Raw genomic sequence first — 11,744 nt, 5'->3', positions numbered from 1 at the left:
GATGGTGGAGGCGATGGAGGTAATGGTGGAGGTGATGGAGATAGTGGCGATGGTGATGATGGCAGTGGTGGTGGTGGTGGAGGTGGTAGAGGTAATGGTGGAGGTGGTGGAGGTAACTGTGGAGATAGTGGAGATGGTGGAGGCGATGGAGGTAATGGTGGAGGTGATGGAGATAGTGGCGATGGTGATGATGGCAGTGGTGGTGGTGGTGGAGGTGGTGGAGGTAATGGTGGAGGTGGTGGAGGTAACTGTGGAGATGGTGGAGATGGTGGAGGCGATGGAGGTAATGGTGGAGATGATGGGAGGTGGTGGTGGTGAGGGTGGTGATGGTGAGGACGGAGGTGAAGGCAGTGGAGGTAATGGTAGGGTGGAAGTGATGGAGGTGGCGGTGGTGGAGGTAGAGGTGGGGGTGGTGACAGCAGTGACAGTAACAGCTAACAAATCTGAGTGTAATAATGCAGCAAGCACTGTTCCAAGCACTTCGCATACATCATCTTACCGAATTCTCATAATAACCCTGTGATGTAGATGCTATTATTAGTGCTATTTTACAGAAGAAAAGTCCAGGAGAATTTAAATGACTTGCCCAAGGTAACACACAGCAAGGAAGTGACAGCCAGAACCTGAACTTAGGTAGCATCTCCCTAAGAGGAGAGGCACAGACGGGGCCAGTGTGCGAGCCAGGACAGGTCCGTCCTGCGCACTTCATCAGAATCAGGGGGACAAACAAGGGAATGCGAGATGCTCTGGCGTTCTCCCCAGCGGGATGGGCTCAGAGCCACCCTTTTTTACACAATCCAAATTCCTTCCTTCACGGTATAATGATCTGCAGGACAAATTCTCCCAAACTCTCCCCTTGCCCTTCCCTCCAACGAGATGGCGGGGGCTCCACCTCTGATGAACTCACTCCACTTGGTTTTTCCCACGTGATGACATTAGCCTGAGGAGGGAGCCCCGTGCCGGGGAGTAAGAGGCGGCCAGTGCACCCTTCCCGAGGAACTCAGCCACAGCTGGTCAAGCTCCCATGGAGGCCTGGCTCGCCTCGCCCCACATCGAGAGCACAGAAACACCCCAAGTTCTGCGAGCTTACCTCCCCTCGTCTGTCTTTGGCCTCACTGGCCCATGTACATTCTCGGACGTCATTACATGACAGTATTTGCACTTACTCCTCCCGACCCCCGTCCCTCCTCCGTATCATACACTCCCCTCGACCGGTATCACTCTCTGACCCTGCAGCCTCGGGAATCCGCCGCACCTCCTTTACTTCACGTGCTAAGTGCTACCCCCCGTCTGCCCAGGAAGGGACCGACATGCAAAGGACCAACGGCTGGTAAATTGTGAAGCCAAAATCTGAACACGGGCCTCACGGCGCCCAGCTCCGCGTCCCAGCAGCAGGAAACAAAGCATCTGTGTTGAAGCGGGAGCACACGGCGCTATGACCAAACCCGCAGAAAGACCCAGGGCTGGACAAACGGGCCCTAAGCTGCGACAGGTCTGAGCCCCTAACGTCTCTCCACTCCTTCCAGAGTATCCCTCCTGAGGGTCTGGGAAACGTGACCAGCACCAGGGACAGAGGTGTCCTTCGCTGCTCTGCCCTCCTCCGTGTGCTCCTGACTCGTCAGTCTCAGGAGAGCAGCAAACCAGAAGAGGAAGAAGCTTTTACGCTTTCTGCACACCGGCCATCGACGCGTCTCTTCCACAGACGAAAACGACAACCGCTTCTGGGTTCAGACCCACCTTTGGTGGTGAGGATTTTGGAGGTGACTTCCAGTTTCTCCAGCGGCTCCATCCCGATGTTCTCCAGTTGGATGACAAGCTGCTGGGTCTCTCCGTTGTAAAGCTGGACCGACACATTGGTGGACGTCTCGTCGCCAGAAGAAGGCTGCAGGGAGTGCGCAGACCTAAAATAGCAGCAACAGAGTAAACTTCGAAAAGAAAGAATCAAAGAAAACAGTGGCATTTCAGAACTAGTCACATCACCGGACTGAATGCATTCCAGAAACAGGGACCGGGGAGCGTGAAGCCCAGCTCTCAGGAGCGTGGGCCAAGAGCCGCACGCGGACAACTCTCCACGTGCAGCCACGCCCTGTGCTCCCACTCCGCTGTGGCCTACTGTGTGCGCACACGCATGTGTAAAAATCCTTAACTACTGGATTATGGCAGGGCTTAAGATGAAACAGTGAATTAGGTCAAATGATCCATGAACCATTGCTCTCTAAAAAAATTTTGCAAATCTCATGCTCAGAATTGTCTTGTGAAAACCCATAGATTAAAGAAGAAACCTTAGATGAACCATTCCGACAGACACCACAGGAACTGGAGGGACAGATCGATGGTAAGTATGTAAAACGGACTCCGCGTCACAGGTGAAAATGACCAGCAGAGGCTGCAAGCCCCCTGGGGTCCTGTGGCATCTGTGTGGTCAGCTAGGGCCCAGGCCAGTGAGCGTGCAGCCCGGCGTGCAGACGGGAAGCCTGCCGCCTCTCCCCAGAGGCTCCTGGGCCATAGCCCTCAGGTTCAAATACACACACTATGCTCTGGGAGGTTTGGCCCCAAGAGAGGGGGTGGCCACTGGAAAAAAGGGTCAACATTCTCTCTTGGGTAAGGGTCCTCCTAACACCCCACTCTCTTCCCCCTTGAACCTGAGGGATTTTCCACAGAAAGCACCATGAGTCTATGCCATAGACTTAACCGAGCCAGAAATGGACAGATTCCGGGTCACCCCACCCAGCAAGGGCCCAACAGCCTCCCTGCCAGTCAGTGCTTTCTAGCTCTTCTCCTGGCTGCAGACCAAAGGATGGGGGTCAGACCCTAGACCTGTTCTATGTGCCGCAAGAGAGCTTCATAGCCCCACACTGGTCCGAAAGACAGAAGAGAATGTTCCAGACAGTGCTGGTCTCACACCTCTAGCATCCAAGAGATGATGTTTAAACAAATCAGGCTTACTGAGCCAACCATGCGCCTCCTGGGGCCTCCCATTGCTGGCTCTGAGAGAGAAGCTTTATATCCAAACCACATTTTCAGAAAATAATATCATAAGGAATCAAGGTGAACGCATTCCTTTACATTTTACACCTTCACAGTTGCTCATGAGTCAGGAATAAACTTTCTCTGTCAAGGAAGGAAGCATGACTCCTGTCCTCACTCTAAATGACTTCCCGTATTTTAACATCCCGTCCTTCCAGAGCAAAAGCTGTTTGCAATTAACTTGAAATTGCAGAGGAGGTATTCAGAAAAACTAAAGCACAGCGAGACTAATTACTTTGCATTTGAAACAAACAGGGTGTCAGCCCCCCAGCACCACAGGGAAAGAAGGCAGGAGACAGCACAGCCACCGTGCGGCCCAGGGCCTGGCCGACACAGGTGCCAACCAGCCCCAAGTCCAGTGTCCCTCGCGACAGAGCCAGAACAAGAAAGGGGCTGAGTCGTGGGTGAGCAGTGACAGGAAGGAGACGGCAGTCAGACATGTCTCCTTCTCTGGCCACATTTTTCCTTGCCTGATCATCTAGCCAACTTTGGTGAATCCTGTAAGGCCCGATTTAAACATCACACCTGTGAAGACTTCCTGAGCCGTGAACGGGAGAGTGGCCTCCCTCTACTTCTGGTTTTCAGGAGCACTTAGCAAACTGGACTATGGTGAGTCTATGTACTCTCAGGACAGGAGCTCCTACAACAGGCAAAGCCTGGGTCGAGGGCATTTCTGGTTAGTGTCTCCTCCTATAGACCAAGCCTAGATCGTGTGGCAGGTGTCAGTAAACGCGTGGGAGTGAATGTGATAGCTCAAGTCACAGCAATATTTACTTTAATCAGAAGCAACACTCAAGGAACGGTCACCTGAAATCAGACACTCCACACTAAACCGCCAAAATTCATTTTTTAAATCGAGGTATTATTTCCATACCATGAAATTCACTCGTCTTCGTATGCAATTTGATCATTTTAAGTAAATTTACAACAGCCACTGCTACCCACCCTGTTTTAAAACACTTTCATCATCCAAACTGAGTATCTTTACAACATACTTTTGGAAGCAATTAAAATGGAAACTCTTGGCTTATGTCACATGGTTATCCAAACGTAACCTGGGGCACGAGGTATAATGTTGCAGCGTCTCGATGCGCAAACATACGTCTCAAAAAAGAAGGTGGGTGAACACTGGGAAGAAAAACCACAAAGCGTTAACAGCAACGGTTTCTGGGACTCCTGAGATGTATTTCCCTCCCTTCTTCATGCCTTCCTATAATGCTCCTTAAAAAAAGAAAATCTACTTTTTAAAAGATAGGAGTTAACTGTTTTTCACAAAAAATAGGATTCCAAAGGCTAATCTCCTGTTTTGTTCTGTTCGTGGTAAGAAACACGTCAACTCTGTTCCGTCTCACTTTACGCAAAGCACATTGCGCACTGGTCATCCTGAAGAAACGCTTCGCCCATATTTTGGTCCTAAGCATCAGGGATAAACTCGGACTTTGGTGCCACTGAAAATGAATGCTCAGGACGATAGTGAAGGGCCCTCTCTTGGGGGACAAGAGATGCCCGCATCCCACCTGGGCAGGGAGGTGCTGATCTGCAGCCTGGGCAGGGCCGGGATGACTTCCACCGTGGAGCCGCCGGTCTTCACCCCCGGGAGGTTATCCAGCAGGCAGTCGCTGAAGACGCCAAAGACCGTGGTGTGGTAACCTAAGAAGTGAAACGAAGAGCTTCACAGCCCTGGAAAGGCCTCCAGCCTCAGGCCCCTGTCTGGAGGCCGGCCCCAGCAGGGTGGAGCACGCAGCCCTCGCCCCAGACCCGAGTTCAGTCTGATGTCACCCCCTGGTCCCACCCACAGCTCGGCCCGAAGCCCTGGCTGCCTCACAGAGATGAAGGGGTGACAGTCCCCACATCCCTACCTCACGGGACTGCCTGGATCCAAGTGAAAGCGTGTGTGGGTCTTCGTCAACGAGAAATCTCTAGGCAACTTAATACTAGTTCTCAGGACTTGGACAATTTGCTTTTCAAATTTCAAAATTTTCAAAATTTTCAAAATTTCTAAGAGAGCGGGAGCTAGTGCTCCTTTGCAGGACGTAATGGGACGGAGTAAGTATCTGAAAAATGATTCAGACTCCTCCGTGGAGAGATGAAAGTTCAAGAGCCAATTACTGTTGTAACTGCTACGTGATCCAGCAAATCTGCCATTTGTGTCCAAGCGCTGTGATCAAAGATTAGCGGATTCTCCGTGCAAAAAGAAAAAAAGAAAAAAAAAAAACCCACTGGTTAGATAAGCACTTAAAATTATTTAAGCAGAGCTTTAAAATGGCTTTTGAAATTTCGAGAGATAATTATTATAAACAGTGTTCGCTGTGTAAGAAAATTAAACAACATGCATGGCTATGTGCTTCAGGAAAAGACCTCTGTGCGGCACCAGGAACCAGAGGAGAAAGTGGTTAGCTCGGGGGAGTCAGGCCCCAACGGCCCCCCAGTGGCTCCTTCACCGTCTGCCAGTGGTAAACTGCTCTCCCAACCTAAAATCACCAATTCACAGCACCCACGCTGCCTTCCTCTTGAAATAGGTTTCCTAAAAGACCTAATTTAACTTGCAAACGTGTTCCTCCGCGGAAGTCCACATCTGGCAATATGCCCCCTCCTCTTTTTCTTTCCAGAAAACCTGACAGAATGTGATTTTGCCTAAGTTACTTCTCCATTTCTTAATTAAAATCAGTCATTCTCCTTTCCTTACGTGCCGCTGAAGAGGACTGCAAAGAAATGCAAAACCTGATGACAAGTGCTGTTATGTCTAATGATACTTCCCATAACACGAGGTCAGGCCCTCCCCTTCCCACAGAAGGTGCGCCAAAGATGAACGTGACTGGTCTGTACCAACTCGGAGCTCGGTTACTAAGGCTCTGACTCCTTATCCAGTGGGTATCGGTTAGTAATTAGGGGTCAAGTCCACTAGTCCTAAGTATTTCCCCTCTCATCTGTCTTTACTCCACTCCCAGCCACTGCTGTGACCCTACCTTGGTCCTTTCATCCCGGGGCTACACCAACAGCTTCCTAGTTGGTCTCCCAGCACCCAGCCTAGCCCACCGCCAGCCCGTACTCCAGAGAGCGGCCTGGAGGTCCCTTTGCACAGCTTCTCTGACCGGATCTCTCCTCTCATGAAATGCGGCCCCACAGAGAAAGCCAGCACCCCTTAGCCCTTCTGGGTCTGGCCTCTGTCTACCTTCCCAGCCCCGTCACTACCACCCCTCTGCCTGGGACCAGATCCTCGGAGGCACCGCCAAGTCCCCAGCACTCCATGGGTCTCTGGACCAGCTGTTCTCTGTGTTTGGAACGCCCCCTACTCCCCATCCCATTCATTCGGATAATTCCTAGTTGGCCTTCAAACCTCAGGGTCCCTTAGTAGGAGGAAGTCCTTCTCGACCCACTCCCCTTCTGGGTCACCTCTGCCCACATTCCCGGCAATCGTGTGCAGGGCCCCTCAGTGCTTGCTGCAACACGTCCTAACCCAGCATGACGCCCCCCTCACCGACCACAGACACCACGTCACCAAGTGACTGGAGGTCCTGGAGACCCACTGCACACCGGGGAGCGGCACGGCGGACGAGGCCGGTGAGCAGCTGCCTTCGGGGGCAGAGCGCCGCCTGAGTGCCCAGCAGAGGACCCGACCCAGCACGGAGGAGGACGGGAAGAGGACGGTCTCCGAGAGGAAAGGCAGTCTGAGCTAAGAGCTGGAGGGAGCCGGGAGCAGCCAAGTCTGGAAGCGCGCCAGCAGAAGGAAAAGCACAGGTGAGCTCAAGAAAGGGCGTGCTTCCAGAACCGCAAGGAGCCCAGGAGAGGGACGGGTGCCTCGGGAGGAGGGAGGGGCATGCGGCAGCTCAGACACAGAGGGTCAGACACCAGTAGGAATGGGGACGGCGGATCCCACACACACGCAAGGACCTCTGAACGGGGGTGGCTGAGGGGAGAGAAGGTCAGACCACGTGAGGGGAAGCCAGGGGATCCAGCGGGGCCTGACAGCAGGGGGAGCCTGTGGGCAAGTCAGCAGCCCCAGCGGGACAGGAACCAGAGGCCTGACAGAGCAGGACCCCTCGCACTGTAGGGAACGCGGTGGGCCTACTGCAGCCCGTGCACGCCAAGCTTCTCCTTGCCACGGCACGGCCCCAGTATCTCTGAGGCAAGCCATCAGAACCAGCCCTGGGGGGCCGGGGACAGGCCTCAGTGGGGCAGACAGGGCTTCGGGAGTCCCGTTCGACCTGCAATCAGAAAGCTGGTCTCCTTACCGTTGACAGTAATCGTTCCGGTCGTCTGCGGGACCCCAACAAGAGTCACCGGGTAAAGACCGGACTCGGCGGGCAGGGAGAGCGCCGCAGGCAGAGACTCGAACTCCACTCCGCTGGTCAGGAGCCCCTAGAGTAAGCGACAGCGGCGTGAGGGACACAGCTCACACGCTGCCGCGTCACCGCGTCCTAGAGGCCGAGGGCATCGGCTGACGGGCAACTCCAGGCTGTGGGGGTGGGGACAGCGATGCGCAGCCGTCACAAAGCCCCGCAGACAGCCGCGGGGACGGCCAGAAGCATGCTTCGCACGCACGACTTTGAAAGGGAAAGCACGTGGCTGTTTGAACAGCCCCATCTCGACGTCAGCCCTGCTGGCTGTGCTTTTCCTCTGTGGTTTTGTTGCTTTACCAAGCTGGAATGTAAATGTAAAGAAAAACAAAATACATAAACATAAAGAGAAAAAGGAAGTGCGGAGCTGCGCCATCAACTACATCCCTCAGCACGTCTATGGCTTATCAGCTCGCCTTGCTGCGCGCCAGGCTACGCGCGACAGGAACAAGACAGCGTCCCGGCTTCGAGGAGCTGCCCCAGGTTGCGGATGTGCAGGGTGGCCCACACTCAGCACTTCTCAACACTGTACAGAGGCCCTGCCTGGCACAATAGGCAAGAAACAGAAACTAAAGGGAGGCAAACAGTTACTCACAAAACACAAAACTGTAAATGTAAAAACCCGACGGAACTGACAGTGGGACTTGAACTGGCAAGTGCTTCTGCAAAGTCACAAAGTCAGCATAAAGAGAAGCAAAGGTATTTCTATCATCTGGCAATAAACAAAAAAATTTCAAAAATAAAATACAGAAACACCATTCCCTAAGAGATCGAAAATGTCCACTGCGAGGGAACAGAGCGATGAGTGCTGTGTAATCGTGTGAAATCCGCAGCCGGCCGGGGAGACGCAGAGCCCAGACCTGCACGTAGGAGAGGCCCCGGCTCCTTCTGGGGTTTGTCTTCTGTATGGGCAGCAGCCTAGGCAGCCCTGACCCCACTCCACACGCTACAGGACGGGGTGAGGAAGCCAGCGCCATGGTGCTGGGACCTCAGTCCTCCACTGGGCGAAGGCGAGAGAGGGTCCTGCACGGACAGGCTAGGGCTGGCAGCACCGTGGCAAAGTCTGGCTGGTCCAGTTCTGCACGCGCATCGTGCACATGCATGTGTGCGGGCACGGGTGCATGTAGGTTTAGATGTAACTGTACGTCTACGTGTCCACACACACCTCTCCTCCGTCTACAGGAAGCACCCAGAAGCAGGTGCTCTGGCGGCAAGATGCAAGCCTGTGCCACACTTAGAGCCAAAGCACAAAACGATCTGCGTGGGGGACAGGGGCTGTGGGCAGGAGTGCGGGCACAGAAAGCACGTGGACGGCTACTATCTTCAGGCAAAATGTACCGCATTTTATCTCTTCTTAAAATAGTGAGGCTAATATGACCGTCTGTTAACAGTCGTCAAATCTGGAAGGTGGGTATTGGGGGTGCTCATTATTCCCCGTTACCACCTCACATGCTTGAAATAGTTCATAATTTCATTTGTTAATGCTTGAACTCTTTCATAATTTCATTCTTTAAATTCTGACCATGATTTGTGGCCTACCTTCTAGTGGCAATTTTTATTTCATTCTTTGTTCTTCCTAACTTTTCATTAAAAAGCACATATTACTTTTAAACCAGATAAAAATAAAAGCTATCTTTTTTGAGAGAGAGAGAGAGAGTGCAGGGGGCAGGACAGCAGGGGTGGGGGGGCAGCAGAGGAAGAGGGAGAATCTTAACCAGGCTCCACACCCAGCACAGCGCCCAAGGTGGGGTTCAGTGTCACAACTCTGAGATCACGACCTGAGCCGAAATAAAGAGTTGGCGCTTAACCAACTGAGCTGCCCAGGTGCCCCTGAAAGCTACTTTAAAAAAAAAAAAAAAGTGTTAGACCAACGGACCATCTGACACTTGAGGCACTTTGGGGGAAAATCCTCTGAGCAATTATTCCCTGCTCAAGCCAAGAGACAGAAAGTCATTAAAAGGCCTAACCCGAGAGCCAAACCCTAAAGCCAGCAGTTTCTTGCACGACAAGAGGGGGACAACACTCATGCCCATTGGCTTGCTCTCTGAGTGACCTCAGGGCTGGAGGCCTCACATGCAGCCAAGTTTCCCAGAGCTCTAACAAATTCTAGAAACCTCTGCCTCACGTCGAGAGCTGGTCATCATCTTCAATAACCATCAGTCGGCCTCGTAACCTCCTACTCATCCTTGATTTCTCAGCTGAGTCCTTGTCTCTCCCAGAAAGTCCTCCTCAGCTCTCCACGTGGGCCCTGGAGCACCTCGTGCACCCACAGCACTGACCACGACAAGGACTAGGTCCTTCAAGTGCCTTGCTCACGGCCAAATACATGGCATGAGCCGTCACCAAGACAGCTTCACAAAAAGCCCCACCTCTTCCCTTGAACGCAAGTCATAAAACTCTAATGGAAAACATGAACCATCTCACAACTAACCTTCGCAAGAGTCTGAAAAAGTCACGAAGCAGGACCACCTGCTAATCCGTAGTATGAGGTAACAACCCAGAGCACCGAGCCGCACTGCACAGCAACGCACAGCTCTAGGTGATGAGCCACAGTACCCAGTAGCACTACATAACAAGCAGCACAGAGAAGACTTGGGACACGGGACCCGCACGGCAGGCGGGTGGCTCTGGTCCGGGACCTTCAGAATGAGCCTGGAGAGCCCATACACATCTCCTTCCCACTGACCACAGAATCAGGTGAGCAGCTCGAGCAGACAGCACTACAGAACGAGCCTTTAATGCCGGGCGCCAAACACGGAAACAGAACACTGGATTTCAGCGTTGAGAGAACACTCCCACTGGCGGTGCGATAATTTATTCTCCTACTGTCCAGACCGCGCTCTTCCCTCCAGCCCTGACCATCTCATCCTCTTGCAGCAGTAAGGTAAGGCCCACACGGAGCAGCTGACAGAACACTTTGTAACCTCCGCCAATCTCACGTGCATTTCAACACGATCATTCCAGGGCTCACAGCCAGTCGCCCACATGTGACGCGACGTGTTTCCCCAGCAGGGTCTGTTCACTGATCCAAACACTGAGCGCCGAGCACTAAAGACACGGGAATGACACGACGTGGTCTTCCTTCACAGAAACCTCGTAATCTTTGGCAAAACAAATAAAAGAACAGATCTATACCACGGGATCAGTGCCGCAGATATTAAGTAAGAAACAGCCCCGTGGGAAGGTGGTGGCGGCCGATACGTACCATGTTTTCGACTCGGAGCTCAAACGGCATCGGGTTGTACACCATCAGCTGGACTTCACACACGTCTCCTTGAACCCACTGGAAATCTACAAATGCACACACAGAAGAACCTAGGTATTAGTTGGGACTTCTGCGTATTTCACATGGTTTCAGATTCCTCCTCTGGCGATTTATTTTCCCAGTGAAACAGCGGGCGTTACGTTCATGTTTAGATGAAGTCACGGCTAGCGCGACCGCGGCTGTCTCTAAACGTGGGTCAGCGCTGCCCCTTGGACGCTTCATCACGGGAGTTTGTCGCCGTCTTCGGCGCGCTGAACTCAGGCCGGGGTGTCAAACCCAACTTTACAAAGCAGCCCAGACAGCGCCATTCCTGGTACCAGCCCGTACGTCACACAGACCTTCACTGGCCCAGAGGCTGGTACTTCGGAAAACGGTGCTGCAGGCACCTTAAGTGATGTACAGAACGACTCCTCTGTCCCCTCCGTAAGAGGTCCCACTGCACTGAAGGTAAATCAAGGATAAATCCCTGCTCACGTGATTACTGATGTCGGAAAGAAGACAATCTACTCTCCAAGACTTAGTGTATCAGATTCCATGGGGGAGGCCCCTCCTCGAGGATCTGTCCCAGAAACCACAGATTCAATCCCACCCGACAGCCGCCCAGCACCAGGCCCTCTGCACTCGGAGCCATGCCACAGTCTTTCCACATCGGAGGGACCCGCCCGGTAGGAAGCAGCCCGGATTTCTCAATGCTTGCCCAGCACCTAGGACAGTGCACACAGCGGCTGTTTGGAACTTTCTCTCCACAGCGCCAGGTCCTTTAGGAATGTCACCTCACCTGACTGTCAGAAGAAGCCTCTGAGTCAGTGTCTCTTGTCCTCTACTGCACCGAGGCAAACGGGATCTGGTCTGAGGGGGCGAGGGGAAGACTGCAGGGCCAGGGTGCAGCCCACAGCCTGTGCAGGCCAACTTGACCTTTACACTGACCTTGACCTCAGCACTGAGCTTGGCCATGTCCCAAAGTCCCGGCACAAATGACATAAAACCATTCACCCCTGTGCTCGAGCTCAGGACCTGAGCCACAACACATCTGCACAGAGCTGAACTGGGACGGTGGCAACACTAGCAACCAGGAGACAGAGAGATGGGTAAATTATTCCAAGGTCCCATGCAGA

General features: G+C 53.1%; 1 protein-coding gene across 2 annotated transcripts in view; it reads right to left on the bottom strand.

Annotated features, from left to right (window-relative positions):
• Positions 1–11,744, bottom strand: part of LOC111146550 (trafficking protein particle complex 9) — a 636,638-nt gene that overhangs the window by 469,469 nt on the left and 155,425 nt on the right. For both annotated transcript variants that reach the window (XM_022502135.1, XM_022502136.1), the window contains 4 exons: positions 10,570–10,655; positions 7,260–7,386; positions 4,545–4,677; positions 1,738–1,901 (listed from right to left, as the gene is read on the bottom strand). In XM_022502135.1, coding sequence (XP_022357843.1) covers positions 1,738–1,901; positions 4,545–4,677; positions 7,260–7,386; positions 10,570–10,655 — 510 coding nt within the window. The remainder of the gene's footprint in view (positions 1–1,737; positions 1,902–4,544; positions 4,678–7,259; positions 7,387–10,569; positions 10,656–11,744) is intronic.

Source organism: Enhydra lutris, unplaced genomic scaffold (genome assembly GCF_002288905.1).
Source record: "Enhydra lutris kenyoni isolate GAN:26980312 unplaced genomic scaffold, ASM228890v2 scaffoldscaffold14, whole genome shotgun sequence".
In the NCBI taxonomy this organism is placed as follows: Eukaryota; Metazoa; Chordata; class Mammalia; order Carnivora; family Mustelidae; genus Enhydra; species Enhydra lutris.
This window is presented reverse-complemented; position numbering and strand designations above follow the sequence as displayed.